We start from the raw sequence: 24734 nt of genomic DNA on the forward strand, positions 1-24734 counted from the left end.
ACTTCCTGTATCTTACCCATTTCCTTTTCTTCATGCAGCAGAGCCCTGCTAGGGGGGCTGTGGGAAGTATATAGTTTGTGGCTAATCCATAAAAACCTTGATGGCCACTGGTGTGGGGGAGGGGGGCGGCATCTGGCTGGGAAACTCATTTGGCTTTCTCTTCATTTGAGGGTGAAAGATCACAGAATCATCTTTAATTCTTTCCCCTATTTTTATTCAGCATTAAAACTGTTTTCAGTCCACTGGGGGCAACTCCATATAATTCTGGGAACTCAACCAATTCCATCAAGGAAAGACTAAAGGGGCAACTTGGATGTTGGCCCTAGAAGCGAACTTTGCTAGCTTTGGGTACTGTGGGTTCTAGAGCAACGCTGGCTCTGCCCATCCTTTCCTCCCTCTGCCCAAGGCGGGGTCAGCCTGCCCCTTTGTCCCGGAAGCAGGCACGCGGCCTTTGGAGGTGCCCCAGAAGACTGGACCCCTCCTCCAGCAAGGACGCCCTCTTGTGGGACTTTGGGGGGCTGCTCTGTCTTTCCACGCTTCTGGGGTTGAGATCCGTCTCCCTCCAGTTGTGAGCCACTTTGAAGGAGCCTCCACACCCAGTGTGGGGCCCAGTGCGGGATTTGAACTCCTGACCCTGAGATCGAGAGTCGGATGCTCAACCAACTGAGCCAGCCTGTGAGCCACTCCGGAGTGATACAAAGGATCGTGCGAGCACGGACCACTGTGGCTTGCTGAGATACCTAAAAGGAGGCCGGGGCGAGCTTGTTCTCCAGCCGGCTCTTCAACCTGATGGCGGCTCTAGGGGACGGGCAACGACTGCGTTTCTACCCTTCTAACATCCTACTAAGCGCCGACTACGTGCGCGAGCACCCAGACCCACTGAGCGCAGCCTCAACCCTCCAGGGGCCCCTGCGGCCCGGTCGCGGGCGGCGGGTCCGGGGCGCGGAGTCGAGGCCCCTCCCCGCGCCTGCCCCGGATTGATTTTCCCTCGCGTACCAAGGACCCCCGCCCCGGCTCCCCGGCACCTGCCTCTCCGTCTCCGCCTCGTCGGGATTCTGCGGGAACCCACGGCAACGCGACACAGAACTGACGTCCAATCAGGAAATGACGTAAACAAGGGCACACATGCACCCGACCCATTTTGTCCCTGATCGGTCCCCGTAACTAGGCGTTTCGGCCGCCCCTCGACGGCCCGCCCCCAGAGCCAGTTTGGGCAATCCTGGCGACGACGCCGGTGACGTCACGGTAACCGCGGCCAGTCAGGAGGCCGCACGGTACGCGGCCCTCATGCGCTTCCGTCGCCTGGGAGGAAGAGGCGTTGTCGCGCCTGCGCAGGACCTCTGACCACCGGCTCGCAGCGCGTGGAGGCTGCCCCGATCCGCGCGCTTCAACTCGGCTTCGGCTCCCGGCGGCTGCCGCGGCGCGCGGCGGTCGCGCGCCATGTCGTGGCTCTTCGGGATCAAGGGTCCCAAGGGCGAAGGCGCGGGGCCACCGCTGTCCCTGCCGCCCGCTCAGCCTGGGGCCGAGGGCGGCGGGGACCGTGGCGCGGGGGATCGGCCGGCGCCCAAGGACAAATGGAGCAACTTTGACCCCACGGGCCTGGAGCGCGCAGCCAAGGCGGCGCGAGAGCTGGAGCATTCGCGTGAGTGCGGCGGCGAGGGTGGGGCCGGGTCTGGGGTGGGGCCAGGGGAGCTCGGGGCTCCTCCGCGGAGAGCCAGTCCACCGAGCCTCCGGGCATGCCGGGTCCTAGGGCGCATTTAGCTCCGCAGTCGTCTGAGGGATAGGCGGCTATCTGCAGTCCCACTTGCCGGGTGAGGAAACTGGCCTACAGGAGTAAACCTGGCCAAAGCCACCTTGCGTGCGGGGAGGTTGGGGATACCAGCACCCTCGGCACCTTCCAAGCTGTCGAGCGTCCTTCAGTGAGGAACTGGTGCAGATGGGATTTTGAGAAGTCGCAGGTAGCAGGTGCCCGGGCTGGAGCCTGGTCTTCAGTTACTGTCGAGTAGGGAAGCTCCTTGGGCCTCTTGCTGCCTCCACGTGGCCAAAGCGTGGCCAGATCCAGTCCGTGTGTGGTGTTAGCAATCGTCCACTTGAGAAGGGAAGTACAGTTGAGGGCCATTGGTTTTATGGAAAATACAGCAGCTTTGTGCTTATTTTTGAAAAGCATTAGCGTTCAGATTGAAGGGGTCTGTAATGCAATGCAGGTCAGCCTGTCCTGGTCCCTCCAGGTAGCCTTCCTGACTTAGGGCCCTCAAGGCACGGTAATTGGCCGGACCTTCACTAATCCTACCTCCTTTCCTCCCATCTTTTGTCTTATTGGCTTAATGATTTGTTCTAGGATACGGTCTTAAGTGTTTGAGAACCTAGAATGTACACTGATTGAAAGGACACAGTAGTTCTCAGATTTCTGCTTAAGCAGAGATGCCCTTTTTTCAGAGGAGGCTGTATTAAGAAGCCATGTTATAAACAGGTATAAAGGAGAATCTGTTTGAGGAGGGAGAGGCCTGGCACTTTGTGGTACAGTCCCTGCCCTTCCCCAGGGGCTGCAGGAACATCCTGGTGCAAGGGTGCCTGACTCTCAGATCCCCAGAGGGACATTAAAAACATCTGGATATTTGGGCCTGGGCTTAGGATGGCCTGTTTACTTAGGCCTAGCTGGAAGACCATCCTTCTCAGACTAGGTGTTTTGAGCTTGCAAGGTAATTTCAGTTACCGGGTTGGTTGAGAAACCCACGTTGGGCTGGGCATCAAGGCACCTCAGATGATGACAGACTTTTAACATGTGACCCAATTTGTTGTTAAGGGCTTAGTGGGGGTGGCACCTTTCTGCCCCAGCTCCTGTGACATTTCATTAACTCAATCGTACACAGAATTTCAGAGTTTTCCCACTTTTGGAAGCTGAATCCTACTATCCCCAAATCCTTGCAGTTATGGGGGCCTTTGTGAATAGCCTTGAGTGTGCCTGAGGGGAGGCAGCTAAGGGGCCTCTCTTCCTCATCTGATCATGCCTCTGAATAGCTCCCATGTCTTTGGTACCAGGTGCCCCACAGCTACTCCCCCAGAATATTCTCCACCTGGCCCCCAGGGGCCACTGTCTGGGGGGACCATACCCATAAATAAAATCTTAAAAAAAAAAAAAAGATTTTATTTATTTTACAGAGAGCAATAGAGTACAAGCAGGGGGAGCAGCAGAGGGAGAGAGAGAAGCAGGCTCCCCACTGAGCAGGGAGCCCCATGCAGGGCCCGATCCCAGGACCCTTGGATCATGACCTGAGCTGAAGGCAGATGCCTAACCAACTGAGCCACCTGGGCGCCCTACATCCAGTGATTCTGTTCTAAGTGTGAACTGTACTTCATTTAATTTTTTTTTAAAGATTTTATTTATTTATTTATTTGACAGAGAGACACAGCGAGAGAGGGAACACAAGCAGGGGGAGTGGGAGAGGGAGAAGCAGGCTTCCCGCGGAGCAGGGAGCCCGATGCGGGGCTCGATCCCAGGACCCTGGGACCATGACCTGAGCCGAAGGCAGATGCTTAATGACTGAGCCACCCAGGTGCCCGTCATTTAATTTTTAAAATTTTTTTTATATTTTAAGTAATCTCTATACCCACCGGGGGGGCTCAGACTCACAAACCCAAGATCACGAGTCGCATGCCCATCCATCTGAGCTAGCCTGGAGCCCCTCTACTTCATTTTGTTCCTGCCATCCTTCCTGGCCTAATTACTGGCCAGTGGGAGAGCTTTTGCCTTGCTGAACCACCTCTTCCTGTCCCCAACCCCTTCTTCCCAGGGTGCCTTTTGCCTCTCTGCTCAACAGCCCCTCTCCAAAACCTGTCTTCTTAGTACTCACTGCTCTCTCCAGGCAAACCAAGATGCCCTCAGCTGCTCCCTGTAGTATGACCGCCTGCTCTGTCCGTTGGGTCCAGCCTGATGCTCCTTCATCCCCTAAGTCTCTGGGCCTTCCTTGGAGGTCAGAGCAGCACATTTGGCCTTGAGCTCTCTGAGTGCTCCAGTCCATGTGTCTGTACACTCCATGAAGGTGGAGGTGTAAAAGAGCCCCTTGCCTGTAGTAGGAACTACATTAGTGCTTTGGAATGCACAGCTCCTGTTAGATGATTTCAAGGTGGTAAGTTACCATTGGTAGTGTTGAAATTGTAGCTTGTGATTAGTGGGACACGTGGGTGCCAGGCGCTGTGCTGAGGTTACCTGCTCTCACATTTCCCTCTCTCTCGAGTCAGTGGCTGAGGGATCTCTAATTGCCCCATTTTCAGGTGAGGTTAACCTGGCTGACTAAAGTCATGCTGTGAGTGACAAGGGCAGCTGTGACCTGGTCTCAGCATTGTTGCCCCGAGGCACCCACGTTCCTATCTGCTGCAGCAGGACGAGCACTGTTGTGCTTTCACTCCCTCCTGCTCAGAAGGGGCTCCTAGAGTCTGTTCGAGCCTTGGCTTTGTGGCTTACCAAGTTTACGGGGCAGGATGTGGGACCCTGGTGCTTTTGTGCTGCCTCTCCTCGGGCTCCTGTGCCTCCGATCGCCAGAGACCCAGGGGAGAGCCTTGTAGTGAGGTGTGGGAGGCCGTGTCAGCCCGATCCTGACTGGCTCTGAAGGCCCTTCCCAGGCTCAGGCACTATGTGCTCTCCACACCGCTGGCCCTAGTGGACCATCAGATACCGCAGCTTCCTCCCCGTCCATCTCAGCGTGTGAGGGTGCTCACAGACCTGCACACAGAAGTCATGCTCTAGGTAATGGTGCATTTGCCGCAGCTTGGGCGTGATGGGTACTGGGGTCTGCAACTTACTTCGAAGGCTTCAGAAAGTAAGGTCACGGGGCTCAGGTGGAAGGATAGATGTGTGGTACACAAAGGGAGAAAACCAGGTACATTGTTTCATCAGGGAGCTGGGTTCACAGGGATTCCCTACTTTCCTTCCATACTGTTATGTATTAGGATATTTCTTTATAGTAAAATTTCATGTATGGGAGAACTGTGTCATCACCAAAATATTTGAGAAGCCAGATGCACAGGCTTTTTGGCTAGGAGAGCACCAGAAGTTAGCTTTTTTTTCAGAACACTCAAGTATTGGTGGATATGAATTGCACCTTACGAATAAAATACACACAGAAAACCTTTATAATGTGTGTGTTTGTAACACAGGGTCTGTGAAGAGCCATCATTCTGTGTGCATTGGCTTATTTTTAACTTGTTTACTTCCTATTCATTGTACTACTCGCATGTGTTTGATAGCAGGTTAATAATAATAGATATCGGGGACTTAAGAGAAATATACCTACCACGAAAAATAAGGTATTCTAGCTACAGGCTGCTTTTTGTTTAATCGGGACCGTGACGGCCATGTTGACCCTCCTACTCTCAACTAGCGTGGGGCAGCCTTTCTGATAGCTCTCTGGGATGTGACAGCTGCTGGGGGGGTAAGGTCTTGTATGTGGGGCTTTCTGTTGGGAGTGGAGCAGACATAGGGGAGGAGAAGGGGGCAGTGGTCTCGGAGGGAGGGGTCACCAAACAAGATCTGGTCCAGGAATGAGGGTGGGCACGTGTGTTTTCTGGTCGAGGTGAGCTGTGGCCTCCCTGAAAGCCCCCTGGCACACAGGAATGCTTGCCTGGTGCCCAAGTGTCCTAATACCCACTCTCTCCCTCTCCCTCACAGGACATGCCAAGGAGGCCCTGAGTCTTGCACAGATGCAGGAGCAGACGCTGCAGCTGGAGCAACAGTCCAAGCTCAAAGTGAGTAGTGGGGCTGGTGCTGGCCGAGGTAGGCCACATCCCTGTGGCGGAGGGACAACCTGCAAAGAGAAAGTGCATGTGGGCGGTGGGTACAGGGTGGGTTCCTCAGACATCTCCCTTCTTGGATTTGCTTTCTTGCTTGTGGTTAAGAGGGAAACAGGAAGAGGTCAAAGATGCGCTGGGTTTGTGGCCTGAGTTCTTGCAGCAGAACCACCTGGAAGGGCTGGTGTGGGTGAGGACCATCTGGTCTCCCCAAGGGAGATTCTTACCTGGTTTCTCTGCATTCGGCAGGACCTTTATGCTGAGCACATAGCAAGCATAGAAAAGACACAGGCTCTGCCGTCCATCGTTGGCTGTTGTAAAGCGTAGTCCCAAAAGTGAGCACGTGGGGCGCCTGGGTGGCTCAGTCGTTAAGCGTCTGCCTTCGGCTCAGGTCATGATCTCAGGGTCCTGGGATCAAGCCCCGCATCAGGCTCCCTGCTCACTGGGGAGTCTGCTTCTCCCTCTGCCCCTCCCCCTGCTTGTGCCCTCGCTCGGTGTCTCTCAAATAGTCTTTTAAAAATCTGTATTTATTTGGGGCGCCTGGGTGGCTCAGTCGTTAAGCGTCTGCCTTCGCTCGGGTCATGATCTCAGGATCCTGGGATCGAGCCCCGCATCGGGCTCCCTGCTCCGCGGGAGGCCTGCTTCTCCCTCTCCCACTCCCCCTGCTTGTGTTCCCTCTCTTGCTGTGTCTCTCTCTGTCAAATAAATAACTAAAATCTTTAAAAAAAAAAAAAACAACAAAAGTGAGCACGTGACATAAGCCACCATGGAAACAATGTTGGGGAAGGAAGTGACAGACACCCCAGGAGACCGTCTTGCTCCTTTGGGGCCCAGCCCTGTTTTCCTGGCACTTCACTACTTGTGGTCTGGGTCGTCCTGGGCCTTGGTGCCCATGCAGCTGGGAGCTGACGGGCATGTGGGGTGCCGGTCTAGGGTGTGTTTTTTGGATGCCCCTCCTGCTTCTGTCCAGCCCCTTTGGAGCCTACCTGGGAAAGGGTTGTTGAGGCAGTGTGAGCCCTGAGCCTCAGAGTCCTGAGAGCGAGGCCCCACCGGTTCTGGACTTGCAACCACTGGTATATTCTGTAGGAATACGAGGCCGCTGTGGAGCAGCTAAAGAGTGAGCAGATCCGCGTGCAGGCTGAAGAAAGGAGGAAGACTCTGAGTGAGGAGACGAGGCAGCACCAGGCCGTAAGGACCACATGGCCCCACGGGCACAGGGTGACCAGGGTGGAGCGCTGCTGGGGCACACCATGGTCCCCGAATTCAGTCTGGGTCTGTTACCCATCGAGACTCTGGGATGACCTTGTGCAAATATCAAAAGCCCATGGATCCCTCAGTGCTGAGCGTGACGGGGAGCACACGTGTACCGAGCGTGTGTGCTCATTAACAGCAGGTAGGGGTGGGTGGCTTATCTGGGGGCCCAGCACCCAGTAACGTCTGGGTTCAGATGTGGGTTTCAGGCCGTCCACCAGCTTTTTCAGCTGAGCTGTATTCACACTGCCCTCTTCCTCCCTAGAGGGCCCAGTACCAAGACAAGCTGGCCCGGCAGCGCTATGAGGACCAGCTGAAGCAGCAGGTGAGCTGAGCACATTTGCATGGGAGGCGAGCTGCCTCTGTCCTCCCCGAGAGCACAGGCATATTTGGGGGCAGCTGTTGGGCCAGCATTCAGAGCTGTCTTACCAGCGGTAGGTGCTAGGTCCCAGGGATGCACACACACACGGGACACACGGGCCTCCAGCTCTGGCTGTGGTGAGGGTTCTTCTGGGTGAGAACCTGGGAACCTGGCTGTGACAAGTTCATGGTAGAGGTGGTTTCCAAATGCTTGTACCTGTTTGGGCATTCCAAGGAAACCCAGCCATCAAAAAGCATGAAACCTTATCATTTGCTACGACATGGATGGAGCTAGAATATATTGGACTAAGTGAAATAAGTCTGTCAGAGAAAGCGTGATTTCGTTCATATGCGGAATTTAAGAATCAAAACAGATGAACACGGGAAGGGAGGAAAGCAAAGGAGAGAAGGAAACAAACTGTAAGAGATTCTGAATGATAGGAAACAAACTGAGGGTCCCTGGAGGGAGGGGGTGGGAGAGGGGCTAGATGGGCGACGGGGATGAAGGAGACACTTGTGATGGGTACAGGTGTTGTATGTAAGTGATGAACCACCGAATTCTGGTGAGGGCAATATTGCACTGTATGCTAACTAGAATTTAAATAAAATTTCTTTTAAAAACGTAAATTTAACAGGGGAAAGACAATGTTTTGAGGACAGCTGTGAGTCTGGACTAGAGGTGCCCAGAGGTCTATCCTATGGCGGAACTGTGCTAGAGGCGGGAGCTGCTGCGCCGCCCACCCCCCCCATGCATGTGTGCATATGTCCTGGGTGGGGTTCAGACCTGCCTGCCAAGGGCTGTGGAGTGTGTAGGCCCCGGGGCATCATTCCCAGAGAGGTTTGGAGCCCCCGGGAGCAACAGAAGCTTCCCCACAGGCTGGAGCAGTTCATTTCTTAGATTGATTGTTGATCATTTCCTAATATATTTTTTAAGGTTTTATTTATTTGTTTTAACGAGAGAGAGTGCGCGTGCATGAGCGGAGGTGGGGAGGCAGAGGGAGGAGGAGAGACTCAGGCAGTCTACCTGCTGAGTGCAGAGCCCGACATGGGGCTCCATCCCACCACCCTGAGATCATGACCTGAGCCAAAACCAAGAGTTGGATGCTCAACTGACTGAGCCACCCAGGCACCCCAGATCAGTTTACTAATTTTGAAAGCTTTTCCCTTTCCCCTGTGGCTTCTCAGCAACTTCTCAATGAGGAGAATTTACGGAAGCAGGAGGAGTCGGTGCAGAAGCAGGAGGCCATGCGGCGAGGTAGAGTTGGGCTTTGGGGGCTATGTCCTTGGAGCCGCCCTAGGCTCGAGAAAGGCCCCTGGGGAAAGCAGGCTGTAGGCACGGATACACGTTGCTTCAGGCACTTTGATCCCCAAGCAACATTTCCAAGACTCTGTATAGGAGCTCTGCGTTCCTTGGTTGGGACTTTGTAGCAGGAGCCTAGGCAGGCCGGGCATTCCCCCAGGGTCTGGGAGGAGGGTTGCCTGGGCCTCACTGGAAGGATTAGGGGGCCGTGGGCTGAACACCCTCCTCCTGCCCTTTCCCTGGGCAGCCACCGTGGAACGGGAGATGGAGCTGCGGCACAAGAACGAGATGCTGCGGGTAGAGGCTGAGGCCCGGGCTCGGGCCAAGGCGGAGCGCGAGAATGCGGACATCATTCGTGAGCAGATCCGCTTGAAGGCTGCCGAGCACCGCCAGACCATCCTGGAGTCCATCCGGTGAGGGCCGGTCCCCACAGGCCCCTAGCACAGCCCTTCACGTGTGCCAGGAGGCCCTCGGTCAGTGCCTTGGCAGGAGGCAGCCTCTCAGCAGGTCCTCCGGGTGCTGACCTTCAGGGCTGACCTTCAACGCCCTTGCCCTTTCTCCAGCCAAGGGCCTAGATCGTTCTGCCCGGTCACATCGCTGCTTCCTCTACAGGACAGCTGGCACCCTGTTTGGGGAAGGATTCCGTACCTTCGTGACAGACTGGGACAAAGTGACAGCCACGGTAAACACTGCTGCTGCGTCTTCCTGCTTGTGGCCTGTGTCAGGGTCGCCGTTGGGTCGTGGGCCTGCACTCAGTGGTGGGAGGTGTGCCAGGCAGGTCCAAGGTGTAAGCATGCGCTGCTTCTCTTCCCTCCCGCCCCTCTGCTGTGAAAACCGGATGCGCGCGGCCTCTGGGTGTGGGGCGCAGGGAGCAATTCGGTGTTAACGCTGGCGGTAGGTTTTTTAACCTTTGGGCTGGACGATGTGGGAAGAGGTGCTAGAGCTTCAGTTTCCCTCTTCCTTAGAAGTGCTGCCCTTTGGAAAGTGTAACTGGAAATCTGCCTGGCAGCCTCAAGGGTGGGGCCCAGCTAAACCTCCAGGGGCGCCCCAGAGATGTGGCCATGAACCCCTTTAAACCATGCTCCGGTAAGGGTTCCCACCCTCTAGCGGGAGGCGGAGGGCAGCCAGCAAGGCTGTAGGACTCCAGGCACACATTCTAAGGCCCTGTGGTCTGTGCTGTGCCACGCGGCTGCTTAGCACTCAGGGTAGAGGGGAGGGCTTCAGCCAGGACTGGTTCCCAAAAAGCCCACCAATTCTTTTTTTTTGAAGATTTTATTTATTTATTTGAGAGAATGAGAGAGCACATGAGAGGGGGGAGGGTCAGAGGGAGAAGCAGACCCCCTGCCGAGCAGGGAGCCCGACGCGGGACTCGATCCTGGGACTCCAGGATCATGACCTGAGCTGAAGGCAGTCGCTTAACCAACTGAGCCACCCAGGTGCCCGAGAAAAGCCCACCAATTCTGCAAGTACTTCCTAATGTCAGCATTGGGCCGGGCACCGCTCTAGGCTGCACAGTGTGACTTGGCATTTGTTCACGTGGTACTGATGCCCTAACAAAGGGTGAGACAAGTAACCATGCTGACCATGAGCGTCCCTGTGCACCCACATTCCTGGCCTGCTGGCTTCTGAAGCCCTTTCTGCAAGTGCCCTGCTTTGGGCATAATTCTAGCCTCTTTCTGGAGACAGTGAGAAGCAGCAGGGGAGGTCAGGCTGTGCCTCAAGGAAAGCAGGGACTGGACTACCGGGGGAGGGCCAGGATGCCAGTTGAGGAAACCGGCAGCTAGTGAGACTGCTGGCTCTTTTTTTTTTAAGATTTGATTTATTTATTGGAGGGAGGGAGCACAAGGTGGGGGAGGGGCAGAGGGAGAGGGAGAAGCAGGTTCCTTGCTGAGCAGGGAGCCCCATGTGGGGCTCCATCCCAGGACCCTGCGATCACGACCTGAGCCAAAGGCAGATGCTCAACCGTCTGAGCCACCCAGGCAACCCCTCCCCCCAGAGTGTTTTAAAGGCGTTCTGACTGCTCGTGTGGTCTGAGCACCCTGTGCACTCAGATCTTTCCAGACTTTTCCAGCTGTTGTAAACATCTATGTTGAATCTCTGTTGAATCTCTCATGTCCATCTTCAGTCTGGGATCCTCACCTGCCTGGGGCAGTGTTGTGGGCTGATAGTCAGTCCTGGCCTGCCCCCTGACAGGAGCTCCTTGGTGGGGAATCCAGGCACAGGACAGGCTGAGCAGGAAAATGCCCCTTGGCCATCCTTCCTATTTGATCAGCTGCTCATGAGTCAAGCGTTTACCTTCCCAGCAAGCTGGGTAGACTCACGGAGGGGTGGTCATTGGAGAGCGCTGGGCAATGTCAGAGGTTGCTGGATTCTTGGGGCCGGCCCAGCCCCACCTCCCCCATCACAGGCCTCTTGTTCCTGTCACTGTAGTCACCACCTGGTCTCCTGGAACCTCGTTCCTGTGGTCTTAGAGAGTCCTCGCTTCCCCCTGCAGCAGCCAGGCTGTTTGTCTTGTGGGGAAGACGTTTCAGTTTCGTTTCCAGGTGTTGGCATACTTTCCAGGAATCTCTTGTAGTTCTTGGTCACCTGCCCTGTGATTGTGCTTCCACCACAGTGTTCGGTCTGTCTCCTCTGAGCCTCAGGGTCTCTCTGTGTCTTCGTAGCTGGGGCTCCTGTTGCCTGGAAGCTTCCCTAATTCTACTGGAGTGCATCCTCCAGTAGCTTTCTGAGAAGGGGTGGTTATGATAAGCTTTTTGATATCGCGTCTGTCTGGAAATATCTGCGGTCATGCGAAATTGAGTGCCAGCTAGGACGCTGCTCTGTGACCCTTGCTGTCACCTTGCATGGGATGGGATGGGGGGAGGGTGCGGTGCCGACTGCTGACAGCCTGGTGCAGGATTGGTGGGTTCCGCCTGCCTTCCCGCTGCCCCGCTCTAGGTGGCTGGGCTGACGCTGCTGGCCGTCGGAGTCTATTCTGCCAAGAACGCCACATCTGTTGCTGGACGGTACATTGAGGCCCGGCTGGGGAAGCCGTCCCTGGTGAGGGAGACCTCTCGTATCACCGTGCTGGAGGCTCTGAGGCATCCCGTGCAGGTAATTGTGGGCCCCGTCCTCCCTGGAGTGGCATGTCCTTCCCAGTTCTTTCTGGCATTTCAGCCAGGTTGTGAACACGTGTCTTCATTTTCCCCTCTTTACCCAAATACTGTCTATTCTCTCCGGGATGTTGGATCTGATTGTGGCTTTTTTCTCTCTGATGCTATTCTGGGAGCCTGTCCACATCAGCACTGAGGAGATCCTCACCCTAGTCCACTTGGTCACCTCTGTGGATTTGTTAATGTGACTTGTCCCCCTGGGTAGATTTTGGGTTGTTTACAAAATCCTGGGGCTCCTCTGTGCCATCGTCCTGTGAGAGAAGTTGCTGGAAGCAGCACAGTGTGAGCTTCCTTCCTCGAGGGGAGCCAGGCTTTCTGCCCGGTTTGATGTCCTCCCACGGGCTGTGGCTGGATCTCCATAGTGATCACTGTGGGTAACTGAGAAAATAAAGATGGGTAAAGAATCTTTTTCTTTTTTTTTTTTTTAAGCTTTTATTTATTTGAGGGAGAGAGAGGATGAGCTGGGGTGGGGGGGCAGGGCGTAGGAGCAGAGGGAGAAGCAGGCTCCTCACCGAGCAGGGATCCCGATGCGGGGCTCCATCCCAGGACCCCTGAGCCAAAGGCAGACCCTTAACTGACTGAGTGCCCCAGGCGCCCCTAAATCAGTAAATGATCTGAAGGGGCTCCTGGGTGGCTCAGTCAGTTAAGCATTGGGCTCTTGATTTCATCTCAGGTCATGATCTCAGTGTTGTGGGATCGAGCCCCACGTCGGGTTCCCTGCTGCGGACTTGTCGTCTAGGCCAGTAGCACAGACAGCCTCGCAGGCCCCCCGTCCAGAGTGGGAGTGGGGCCCCGTCACATGTGGCCTGGAGTGTGAGTGCCGCGGCAGTTCTGTTCCCACGTGGCAGTCTAGCTGCTCCCCGTGCTCCGTGCCTGGGTCGTGGGCTCTGCTGATAAGCTTGACTGTCCCCATGTTGTGCCCCCCGCCCCATAGGTCAGCAGGCGGCTCCTCAGTAAGCCTCAGGACGCACTGGAGGGCGTCGTCCTCAGTGTAAGTGGTGCTGCCCATCTGGGGGCTGTAATAGGCTTTGGGGTGGGAGGTGCTCTTCTGCCCATGGAGGTTTTCTACAGGATGGGGCTGCTTTTCATTCCTTTTTTTTTTTTAAGATTATTTATTTATTTATTTGACGGAGAGACAGCGAGAGAGGGAACACAAGCAGGGGGAGTGGGAGAGGGAGAAGCAGACTCCCCACTTAGCAGGGAGCCCGATGCGGGGCTCGATCCCAGGCCCCCGGAACCATGATCCAAGCCAAAGGCAGACGCTTAGGGACTGAGCCACCCGGGCGCCCCAGCTTTTCATTCCTAAAGTAGAATGCCTGGGGTAAGCTGCCTCTTGGGGCTGCCAGACAGGCAGCAGAGTGTCCCCCAACCTGCCATGTCCCCTGGCAGCCCAGCCTGGAAGCACGGGTGCGGGACATTGCCATAGCAACGAGGAACACCAAGAAGAACCACAGCCTGTACAGGAACATTCTGATGTACGGGCCTCCTGGGACTGGCAAGACCCTGTTTGCCAAGGTGAGGGCGCACGGCCACACAGGTGGGTGGGGTGCCGTGGGCAGAGGCTGCAGCTGTGGCTCTTAGGGATGGGCCACATGGGGGGGGGGGGCAGCTTTCCAGGCAGGGGGCATCCCAACAGTACCTGGTGGGGGGCCAGACTGAGTGCATTTGGAGGGGAGGAAAGTAAACAGGCTTTGCCCTCCACCCCCACCCCTGCCCCTCTCTCGCCTAGAAACTTGCGCTGCACTCAGGCATGGACTATGCCATCATGACAGGCGGGGATGTGGCCCCCATGGGGCGGGACGGTGTGACTGCCATGCACAAGGTCTTCGACTGGGCCAGTACCAGCCGGCGAGGGTGAGCCGGGCCCCTCCTGGGATGGCCCCCTGCGTGCATGCACTTGCATGGCCCGGGTTCCTAGCGGCCACCGGAGCGCCAGCTGGGGGGTGGGTTTGGGGGGCGGTGTCGGTGACTTCCCCTGCAGCTTGTCTCCATGGTTGTGCACAAGGCTGGAATACTCTGGGGTTGGGAGTCCAAGGGAGAAATTCACCCCGGGAAGAGATTCCTGGTGGCTTGTGCTCATCACGGGAGCCTCGCTTTTAACACATTAAAGACGAGCGGCTGCCAGCCCCGATACTGAACTTAGTGCCAAATTAGGAGTTTGGCACAAACCAGTCGCTTCCCCGCAGCACCGGCCCTGGGCTCCCCTGTCGGGTCTGGGGTCCCCAACCACTACTGAGGGTAGCCGGCACTTTGTGTTCCTGAAACTGAGTCTAGTTTTAGCGTGCAGCTGGGCGGCCCTCACCGACTTCTTGTTCGTTCTTTTCCCTTCACAGCCTCCTTCTCTTTGTGGATGAAGCGGACGCCTTCCTCAGGAAGCGAGCGACTGTGAGTATTCTGGAAGCTTCTATCTGGCCTGCTGGGCCCAGCCGGCTGTAGGTGAGCGGTCAGGAGTGGTGTCCAGCAGCCGCGTTCGTGCTTTACGGGGAGGTTGCTGGTCACTCACAACGATGTCTGACCCAGACTTGCTCCTCAGCTGCACTTTCTTCATAAATTTGGTCTGAAAAGCAGGAATTGATCCCAGGGCGTCTTTAAAGTCTTCCTTGAAGTTAAGTCTCATGGAGACCCTGTTGTGTGGGGCTCTCAGAGGGATGGAGTGGCACCTTTGTTTAACTTCCCCCGGCTGCCTCCCATCTGATGCCAGAACTTTGTCCGCAGGAGAAGATCAGCGAGGACCTCAGGGCCACCCTGAATGCGTTCCTGCACCGGACGGGACAGCACAGCAGCAAGTGAGGGCCACCCGCCGGTGCGAAGTCCCTTTGCAGAGGGAAACTGAGGCTCTGCTTGAGCTCACACGGCTGCTGTGGGGCGGGGCTGGAACAGGGCATGCACACTTGCCTGGGCGATGGGAAGGGCCGGTTGGGGTGCAGGGGGTGTTTTGTGGAGACTTCTGAGATGTGCTGGGGAGTCTCAGGAGAGCCAGGCGCAAGTCCTTGCCCACAGGTCACTGCACTTGGCATCTCTGCTGGCCCTCCATTGATGGGCTGTAGGGGTGGTCACCCTACGGCCAGGTGCCCTGGGGCATAGGTTGCTCTGGAAAGGGGCTCGCTGCTTCTGAATCCCCTCATCTTGCCCTCTTGCATTGTTGAGGGCCCCCAGTCCTGTGCCCACTAGTCATCCAGGGGCACCTAGCCCTGCCAGTCAGCTGTGTGGCCCCCCAGTCATATGCTTCCCCCTTGCCTGCCATGGCTACTGCCAGCAGAGACCCCCGCCCCTACTCAGACTCCCTGAGAGTCTGGGCCAGGTTCCTGCTGAGTTGGCCCTTCTGCTCAACTAGCTGAACCCCAGACCCTGCAGCTCAGGTTGGGGAGGGGCAGAGGTCTCAGACTGTGGGGTCCCTGTTCCTCCACACAGCAGAGCTTAAATGGCCACCCCATCAGGCTGGGCCCTTGGTCAGTGGAGAGGTGTTCGAGGGAGGGATGGGTAGCAGACGGCAGTGCTGGGCCTTCCTGGGTTTTTCAGGTTAAAAAGCTGCCAAATAGATTCTCCTAGAAAATTCTCCTGTGTGGGTTTAAGAGGCTCCCTGCCCTGGGGGCCAGCGCCCAGGTCGGGCAGGCCCTTAGCCCCTGCTCTGTGCTGGCTTCAGGTTCATGCTGGTCCTGGCCAGCAACCAGCCCGAGCAGTTTGACTGGGCCGTTAACGACCGCATTGACGAGATGGTCCGCTTTGACCTGCCCCAGCGGGAGGAGCGGGAGCGCCTGGTGAGGATGTATTTCGACAAGTACGTTCTGAAGCCAGCCACAGAAGGAAAGCAGTAAGTGTGCTGATGGCCTGAGCACTGGGGGGCCCTCTGTACCCCACCAGCTCCTGGCCCCGGTGCTACACTCCCGTCCTAACCCTGTGGGTCCACATGGGGGTCAGGGGTACGCACCTGCTGGCCCCCATGCCTCCTGCTTTTTGCCAGGTTTTTGAGTCAGTGGCCCGTCATCACAAACAAGCTAGCACCTCCATCCTTTTCTGCTACGTGAAGTCTCTTAACAGTTTGGGGCTTTTGAGGAGTGGAGGCTGCAGTCAGGCCCTGGAGAGTGAGGGGCTGTGGTGGTGGTTGCAGACCTTGGCTGAGCTTTGTTCACTCTGAGGTGGTCGTGGCAGTCTCGGAGCTGACTCCCCGTTGTTCACTACTCACCCCGACTCCCGGAAGCCGGGGCCCCTCGCCAGCACACAGCAGGCCCCTGTTCTGTAGAAGTCACCAGGCGATGGGGAAGCCCTCCACATTCTGTCCCGGCCACCCTCACTCATTGCTCTGTCCAGAGTGTTCCATATAGGCAAAGGCGGGTCTATTTTTAACCATCTCCAGGGAGCCGGATCTCGCAGCAGCACTGACCTGAATCCCTCCTGTCGCTGGTGGCAGTGAGAGCCGTGTTCTGTTCTAGGACGGGCTTTGCCTGCCCGTGCTGTCCCTCTGCTGCCGGAGCCCTTGCGTTCCACTATCTGGGCCTCCTTTCTCCTTTGCCACCCGGCTGGCCCCAGTACACCCACCCCCACCCCAGCCTCCCAGTGGCCCATTCTGGCCTGACTACAGTCCAAACACTGGTTGTGGTCTGAGTTTCTGAGTCCTTTTTTCCATGGGTGTTTTTTTTTTTTAAAGATTTTATTTATTGAGAGAGAATGAGACAGAGCGTGAGGGGGTGAGGGTCAGAGGGAGAAGCAGACTCCCCGCCGAGCAGGGAGCCCGATGCGGGACTCGATCCCGGGACTCCAGGATCATGACCTGAGCTGAAGGCAGTCACCCAACCAACTGAGCCACCCAGGTGCCCCTTTTCCATGGGTGTTTGACTGATTGTCCTGGTCTTTAGCCAGACCTGACAGACATCCTATACTCCACACGGGAGCACCACGTGGGAATTTCTCCTTCACAGGCGCTTGAAGCTAGCTCAGTTTGACTACGGGAGGAAGTGTTCGGAGATTGCATGCCTGACGGAGGGCATGTCGGGCCGGGAGATCTCCCAGCTTGCTGTGGCCTGGCAGGTGAGCTGGGGACGTGCTCCCTGCTACAGGTGTGAGCTTGACCAATTGGGAAATACTGAGTCATTGGAAGGTAACCAGTGCTGGCCCCTGCTCCCCCCCCACCCCCCAGGGTGTTTCTGTTGAAGGGTTTTCTGCACACAGATGTCATGCCCTGTCCTGCATTCTAGCCACCACCAGCTTCTGCCTCCACACCCCCCCACCCCCGCACGCAGGGAGGATGTGGAGACGTGTCACTAGCTTTGGGTATTATGGCCTACCTCCTTGTCATTGTGGTTTTGGTCCAAATCAGATAGAGCTCTGAAATCAGTGGGGTTTCCTGGAAATGAGCCAAGTGTCACATGGGCATCAAGGTCCCACAGGCTCAGGCTTGAGGTCTTGGGAACCTCTGGAGTCTGTCCCAAGCTGGGGCCTAGCACATTTGGGGCAGGCGATTCTGTAGTTGGGGGATAGGGGACCACAGGGGCACATGGAGCATCCCATGAGCCAAAGGTGGGCTTACCAGAGGGCAAATGAGATGAGGAACCAAGGAGTGAATCTGATCTGATAAGGGGTTGGGCATCTCCTTCCTAGCTCTTCACCAGATGGAGACCGTCGGTGTTGAGGATTGTCTGCTCCATGCATGATCGGGTTTGCTGTGGGGTCTTGAGGGCAGCATAGAGCACATGGGTTGAGTTGACTTTATCCTTGTGCTGTGGCCCAGGGCACACGGCCCAGAGTGGTTCTTGTCATTCCCCACACCCAGTTTCCTCCTGAGATGTCCACAGGGCCCCCACCCCCACCCCCCAGGGCAGGGGAGCCGGTTGACCCCCAGGAGTCCTGGGTGCAGACATCCAGAAAGCATTTGCAGGTTGGTGATTGCTGAGAGGGGAAAAGCCCTATCAGGTGGAGGTGCCAAGTAGCTCCCGTCCACCGGCCAGCCCTCGGCTTTGTGTCGGCATTATGGCCTCTGTGGGGCCTGCGCTCACATCTGTCTGGGGCTACCTGACAATCCAGCCACAAGAAACATAACAGTGCTGTTAAGTGAATATGTGTTTGTTAATTAGGCATCTACTTGGATTTGAATGTGGTAGCTTGGATACACAGAGGGACTGTATTAGTCAAAGTGAGCTGGGCTGTGTGCTGTAACAGCTCCAGACTGTAAACTGTGTCCCCACCTGGATCAGCGGGTGCTCTGCTCCAGGCTGCCCTTACTCAGGACCGGGGCCTCATGACGCTGGCTCTGTTTCCACAACCAGCAGGGTGGAGGATAGGATGTCTGTCAGCTTGGGCTGCTCTAACAGTACCACAGCCCAGGGGGCCTAAACATAGACATTCATTTTCCAAGGTTGTGAAGGCAGGAAGTCCCGGGTCAGGGTGCCAGCATGGTGGAGTTCTGATGGTGGCCCCCTTCCTGCCTTTTGGATGGTGATTTTCAGAGCTGGTTGTTGGGCTTGCTCCTGCCTGTCCTGCCCCTCCTTCCAGGCTGGACTGCCTGGGGGGCCCTCATGCACTTGGTCCCTGAAGCCCATGCTGCTTCTACGATGGTTTTATCAATGGAGTTCCTGCTGCCTCTTACCACTTGGTTGTGGGAAGTCACCGCGTTGTTAGCATTATTTTTTAAACAAAATTGACCATTTTAACCATTTTTAGGTACACAGATGAATGGCATTAAGTACATTCACATTGTTGTGCAACCATCACCACCATCTGTCTCCAGACATTTTCATCCTCCTAAGCTGAAATGTCATCCCGTTAAACACTAACCACCCCGCCATCCCCCACCCCCCCATTTCCTGGCTCCTGCACTTGCACTTTCTGTGAATGTGACTCCTCTAGGTAGTGCATGTGAGTGGAACCATGCAGTATTTGTCCTTTTGTGACTGACTTATTTCGTTCAGCATAACGTTCTTAAGGTCCATCTATGTTGTACCATGTGTCAGCATTTCTTCCTTTTTAAGGTAGAATCATAATCCGTTGTGGATATATTTCATTTGTTAATCCCTTCATCCATGGAGATGGACATTTGGGTGGTTGCTGTGAACATGGGTGTGCAGGTGAAACCCCACTCTTCATTCCTTTGAGTGTATACCCGGAAGGGAAATTCCTAGATCATGTGATGAGCTGCTCTTAATGTTTGAGGAGCTGCGGTGCCATTTCCTACAGTGGTTGCACCACTTTACATTCCCCCCAGAAGTGCACACGAGTTGGTTTCTCACCCCCTCATCAACACCTGTTATTTTCTGTTTTTTGGGTAGTAGCCATTCTAGTGGATCTGAAGTGATCTCATTGTGATCTGAATTGCCTTTTCCCTGATGATTAGTGATGTGGCTGTCTTGTGTGCTTTTTGGCCATGTATATGTTTTCTTAGAGAAATGTCTATTCATGTCCTTTGCCCATTTTTGAATCAGGTGGTTTTCTGTTGAGTTTTAGGAGTTCTTTATGTATTGTGGATACTAACCCTTTATCAGATATGTGATTTACAGTTATTTCCTAGCCTTCAGTGAGTTGCTTTTTTACTCTTTATTTGGTTGATAAAGTCCTTTGATGCACAAAAGGTTTGTTTTGTTTTGTTGTAAGATTTTATTTTTGAGTAATCTCTACACCCAACATGGGGCTCAGATTCACCACCCAGAGATCAAGAGTCCCATGCGCCACTGACTGAGCCAGCAGAGTGGCCCCCCTCCCCCCCTTTTTTTAAGATTTTGATGCATAAAAGATTTTAAGATTTTATTTATTTGAGAGAGAGAGCACAAACGGGGGGAGGGGCAGAGGGAGAGGGAGAAGCAGACTCCCCGATGTGCAGGGAGCCCAATGCAGGGCTCGATCCCAGGACCCCAGGACCATGACCTGAGCCGAAGGCAGACGCTCACCCAAATGAGCCATCCAGGTGCCCCTGTACAAAAGATTTTAATTTTGATATAGTCCAGTTTGTCAGTTTTGTTTGTCACTTATGCTTTCAGTGTCGTAGACAAGAAATCATCACTAAATCCAGTGTCTGGAAGCTTACCCTATGGTTTTTTTTTTTAGTAGCTTTGTAATTTGAGGTCTTACATTTAGGTGTGATTCATTTTTTTTTTCTTAAATTTTATTTATTTGAGAGTGAGAGTGAGCAAGAGAGAGAGAGCACGAGTGGCAGGGGATGGGGGGTGGGGCAGAGGCAGAGGGAGAAGCAGACTGCCCGCTGAGCAGGGAGCCTGACATGGGACTCGATCCCAGGACCCGAGATCATGACCTGAGCCGAAGGCAGACGCTTAACTGACTGAGCCAGCCAGGCGCCCCGGTGTGATTCATTTTTAGTTAAGTTTTGTGTGTGGGATAGGGCAAGTAGGGGTCCACCTTCATTCTTTTTTGCATGTGGATATCCAGTGTTCCCAGCACCATTGTTTGAAAAGACTGTCCTCTCCCTATTGAATGGTCTTGGCATCCTTGTTGGAAATCCTCAGACCACACATGTGAGGGTTTCCAGGCTCTCCATTCTACCCCATCGGTCTGTATAACTGCCCTTATGCCAGTACCACAGTGATTTTGTTACTGTAGCTTTGTAGTAGATTTTAAAATCAGGAAACGTGAGACCTGAAAATCTTATCCCAACTGTTTTGGCTCTTTGGCCTCCCTTGAGATTCTATATGAATTTTAGGATGGATTTTTTTTTTTTTTTTTTTTTTTGCAAAAAACATCATTGGGATTTTTGGTAGGGATTGCAGTGAATCTGTAGATCACTTTGGACGGTAATGACACCGTAACAAGTTTAAGTCTTCCAACATACGAACGTGGATATCTTTCTAATTTTGAAATCTTTAATTTCTTTCAGCAGTATTCTGTAGTTCTTAATGTAGAACTCTTTGGCCTTGGTTAAGTTAATTCCTAAGTATTTTTTTCTTTCTGATGCTATTGTAAATGGAATTTTCTTAATTTCTTAATTTCCTTTCCAGATGGTTCATTATTACCATATGGAAACACAAATGGTTTTTTTTTTTTTTTAAAGATTTTATTTATTTATTTGAGAGAGAGAGAATGAGAGAGAGCACATGAGAGGGGGGAGGGTCAGAGGGAGATGCAGACTCCCTGCCGAGCAGGAAGCCTGATGCGGGACTCCATCCAGGGACTCCAGGATCATGACCTGAGCCGAAGGCAGTCGCTTAACCAGCTGAGCCACCCAGGCGCCCCACAAACGGTTTTTTGTTTTTAAGATCTTATTAGAGAGCGAGAGAGAGCATGCGTGCACACAAGCAGAAGGAGCTGTAGAGGGAGAGGGAAAAGCAGACTCCCTGCTGATCAGGGAGCCCAATATGGGGCTCAATCCCAGGACCTAGAGATCATGACCTGAGCCAAAGGCAGACACTTAACTGACTGAGCTACCCAGGTGCTCCAAAACACAAATGATTTTTGTGTGTTAATGTGTCCTGCAAATTTGCTGAATTTGCTTATTAGTTTTATTTTTTACTCACAACCCTGAGATCAAGACGTGACCTGAGATCAAGAGCCAGACACTTAACTGACTGAACGACCCAGGCACCTCTAGTTACTAGTTTTAACTTTCGAGGGGCATCTTTAGGGTTTACTACATATAAGAATATATCATCTTCAAGCAGATAATTTTACTTCTTCCCTGCCAATTTGGATCCCTTTTATTTCTTTTTCTTGCCTAATTGCTCTGGCTACGACTTCCACTACTGTGTTGAATAGAAGTGGTGAGAGTGGGCATCCTTGACTTGTTCCTTATCTCAGAGGAAAAGCTCTCAGTCTTTCACCATTGATAATATATTTGCTGTGGGTTGTTCATAAATGACCTTTAGAACGTTAAGGAAATTTTCCTCCATCTCTAGTTTATTGTTTGCACAAAGAAAGGGTGTTGAACGTTGCAACTGCCATTTTCTGCATCAATTGAGATGATCGTGTGGTTTGTCTTTCATTCTATTAACGTGGTGCATCACGTTGATTAATTTTCCTGTAAGCATCATCCTTGAGTCCAGGGCTTGCCTTTTTTTTTTTTTTTTATGAAGTTTGCTATGTTTCAGTAATTTCAGGCTCACAGGAAAGTTGCAAGGATAGCATGGAGCTTCCCCCACCGTGGTGTGACTCCTCTCACTGGGCACATTTGCCATGTCACTGTGGACTCCACCTCGGACCTGATGTTTTCCAGGACTCCCTCCAAAGTCCCCCATCTCGTTCAGTTGCCATGTCTGCTTGGGCTCCTCTGGGCTGTGACAGTTTTCACATGTCTCTTGTTTTTGATGATCCTGGCAGTTTTGAGGAGTGCTGTTCAGGTGTTACAGAGATTGTCCTTCTGATGTTTTTCTCACAGTTAGACTGAGATTGTGGGTTTTGGGAGAAGACCCCAGAGATGAGGTGCCTTCTGGTCACGTCCTGACAGGGGACACGTGATGTCTGTACAACATCACAGGGATGTTGACCTGGTTAAGGTGGTGCCGCCAGGTTTCTCCATGGTAAAGTTACTGGTTTCCCCTTTTCCTCATTTCTTTGGAGGCCCATTGCTAAGTCCAGCCATCCCTCAATAGGGATCCTGGCCCCCTTGGGCAGATATGTCTGCTCAGATACTCTGGGATTCTGGAAGGGGATCCTGCACTCCCTCTACCTTCCTACCAGGGAAGCTTCCAGCTGCTTTGGGTGCTGAGCATTCAGGGGCAGTTGGGCCTAGCGGGTTACTTTCTGACCAAGCTAGAATTGCTGGGGGTTCCTGGGGAGCTCTCTTCCTAGGGGTCCTGCCCTCCCCTCAGTGTCAGAATGGACCTCCCCCCCCCCCCCCCCCCCTATGGTGGGTTCTGTTGTCTGTGCCCTGGCCCTGAGGGTAGTTTTGCTCTCTGTGAATTAGGGGCCTTCCAGGTCTGCGTTGGGGGTGCTGAGCTGCTTCCTGACAGCTGGCCTCAGACTTTCTATTTTTAGAAAGTCATTGAGAAACTCGGTGATGCGAGAACATGGCACTCGTGCCAACTGGGGATGTGGGCAGGGCCATGGGCATTGCAGGGATGGTGGCTGCCATGGGCTGTGGATTCCCTTGTAAGCACACATGCCTGTGTGTACACTCCTGCACACACAGGGGAGCAAAGCATGTTCTGCTGGCATGCTGGCATGTGTGTGTTCTGCTGGGAAGCCGCGCCCCTCCTGAGACTGAGCACAGGCCTGTGGTAGAGGGTACGGGCCAGCAATCCTCTTAATGGACTCAACATCCCAGTCTTCGCTGCCACCCCTTCAGGTTCTGGAGGGCATCTCCAAGAGGCGAGCTCATGGGTGGGGCCAGCTAGGCTGCCTTATCCCTGGGTCTGGCCCTGTCCTGCAGGTGGGTGGTTCCTGGTGACCGGTGGGGCCCAGGGTCTGAAAGCCTGGGGCTGGGAGACCCTTTTTCCCCTGCAGGTAAGCCCTCTGCATGCCCTGCATCAGTGTTCTCTTTCCCTGCCAGGCCATGGCGTATGCCTCCGAGGATGGGTTCCTCACTGAGGCCATGATGGATGCCCGGGTCCAGGATGCCATCCAGCAGCACCAGCAGAAGATGCAGTGGCTGAAGGCTGAGGGAGCCAGGCCTAAGGGTGACCAGCCCCTGCCCCCAAGTACACAGGCTGAGTGAGCTGGGCCTGGATACCCAGGGGGCACATTGGCCAGGTGGCCCTGCCAGGAAGAAGCACCAAGATGCCCACTTCCCCCAGTGATGGGCCTGCGCAGCTGCCCACCTCAGCATTTTTAAATATTCCTCGGGTCAGGACCAGCACAGCATTAAAGGCCTCTGCTTGGGAGCAGCTGCAGTTGTAGCGTCTTTGTGGGAGGCTGGTTCCTCTGTACCCTGGGCTTTTCCCTTCAGGCTGTGGTGGTGCTTGCTGGGTGGTCCAGACTGGGGCCGTCACCTGACCCCCAGGACACTGCTGGGAGATGGGAGTCTCTAAGCCAGGCCCAGTGCTGGGGGGGAAGCGCTGTCCCCATGTGCAGGGACAGTGGTCCAGCTGGTACTGCCGGTTCTCAGGTGCTGGCTAAGCTCTTGTGGCCGGCTGCTGCATCTGTGTCCAGAGCGGGGCTGGGCATGGGTAGGGGCCTGACCTTGCCCAGTCTCACCCAGCAAGCGAGGGCTGAGCAGAGCAGGCCCCTGTGCTGCTGGGTGGGAGCTGCTTCCCCCCCGGAACTAGGGAGAGGGAGATGCCCTGCATACGTCTGACTGTGATACACCCAGAGGGTAAGAACTAGCTGCCAGCGACCGGTGGTGGTGCCTGAAGGGCCAGAGGCCCACTGGCCAGGAATGTCCAGTGCTGGGGGCGCTGTCCTAGCCCACAGGATCTGTGGCCCTCCATCCATTGGAGTTGGGGTCTTTTTATCCAGAATCCAATAAAAACTTGACAGGATACCTCACAATGTGTGTATCTCATGGCTGATTCAAGGGGCAGGGGCTTGAAAGGGTCACAGGTTCAGAGATGAAAGAAGAGGCAGAGACTGGAGCTTTCTGGAGAATTTACTGACCAGCAGGGGTGGGGGTCACAGTGAGGCGCCCGACCGGGGATGCCCTGGGCAGGGTGGCCACACTTGCCGCAGTGGGGCTTGGGGGCCTTATTGCTGCTAGGCCGGGGCCTCCACCAGACCCCTGCCCCCCGCCCCCCACCCCCTTTGCGGCCCGCGGACGCACACGCCCCATGCACATGCTCCCGTGTGCAGACGTGGGCGCGGCTAGGCGCCGGCCCTTTCCCTGCCAAGACCCTCTCCCGGCCTTGCTTCCCTACGCCAGAACTGGTCCCGAGAAGCAGCCGGGCGCACAGGAAATAACCGGGTTTAAGTATCAGACATGGTCTCAGCCCAGGTGCGGGTGAGACTACAGTGCGCGGGGGCGAGCAGGTGGTCCCGGCCGCCGGCACAGGTGCCCAAGTCCCCCGCCCGCCCTCGCTCAG

The 24734-nt window shown here is 54.8% G+C and overlaps 1 protein-coding gene across 2 annotated transcripts; it reads left to right on the plus strand.

Moving 5' to 3' along the window:
• Nucleotides 1-1333: 1333 nt before the first annotated feature.
• LOC110574598 (ATPase family AAA domain-containing protein 3) lies at nt 1334-24198 on the plus strand. 2 transcript variants are annotated; one of them, XM_021683342.1, is made up of 16 exons: nt 1334-1642; nt 5666-5742; nt 6871-6972; nt 7301-7360; nt 8581-8650; nt 8943-9108; nt 9308-9377; nt 11633-11788; nt 12782-12838; nt 13237-13362; nt 13577-13701; nt 14181-14232; nt 14563-14633; nt 15491-15658; nt 16764-16872; nt 23270-24198. In XM_021683342.1, the coding sequence occupies exons 1-16, from the start codon at nt 1441-1443 to the stop codon at nt 23432-23434; spliced, it is 1776 nt and encodes a 591-aa protein (XP_021539017.1). In that variant the 5' UTR covers nt 1334-1440; the 3' UTR covers nt 23435-24198. The 2 variants fall into 2 exon arrangements, with proteins under 2 accessions (XP_021539017.1, XP_021539018.1); XM_021683343.1 differs by lacking the exon at nt 16764-16872 and having other exon boundaries at nt 23270-23410.
• The last annotated feature ends 536 nt before the right edge of the window (nt 24199-24734 follow it).

Source organism: Neomonachus schauinslandi, chromosome 4 (assembly GCF_002201575.2).
Source record: "Neomonachus schauinslandi chromosome 4, ASM220157v2, whole genome shotgun sequence".
Classification (NCBI taxonomy): Eukaryota; Metazoa; Chordata; class Mammalia; order Carnivora; family Phocidae; genus Neomonachus; species Neomonachus schauinslandi.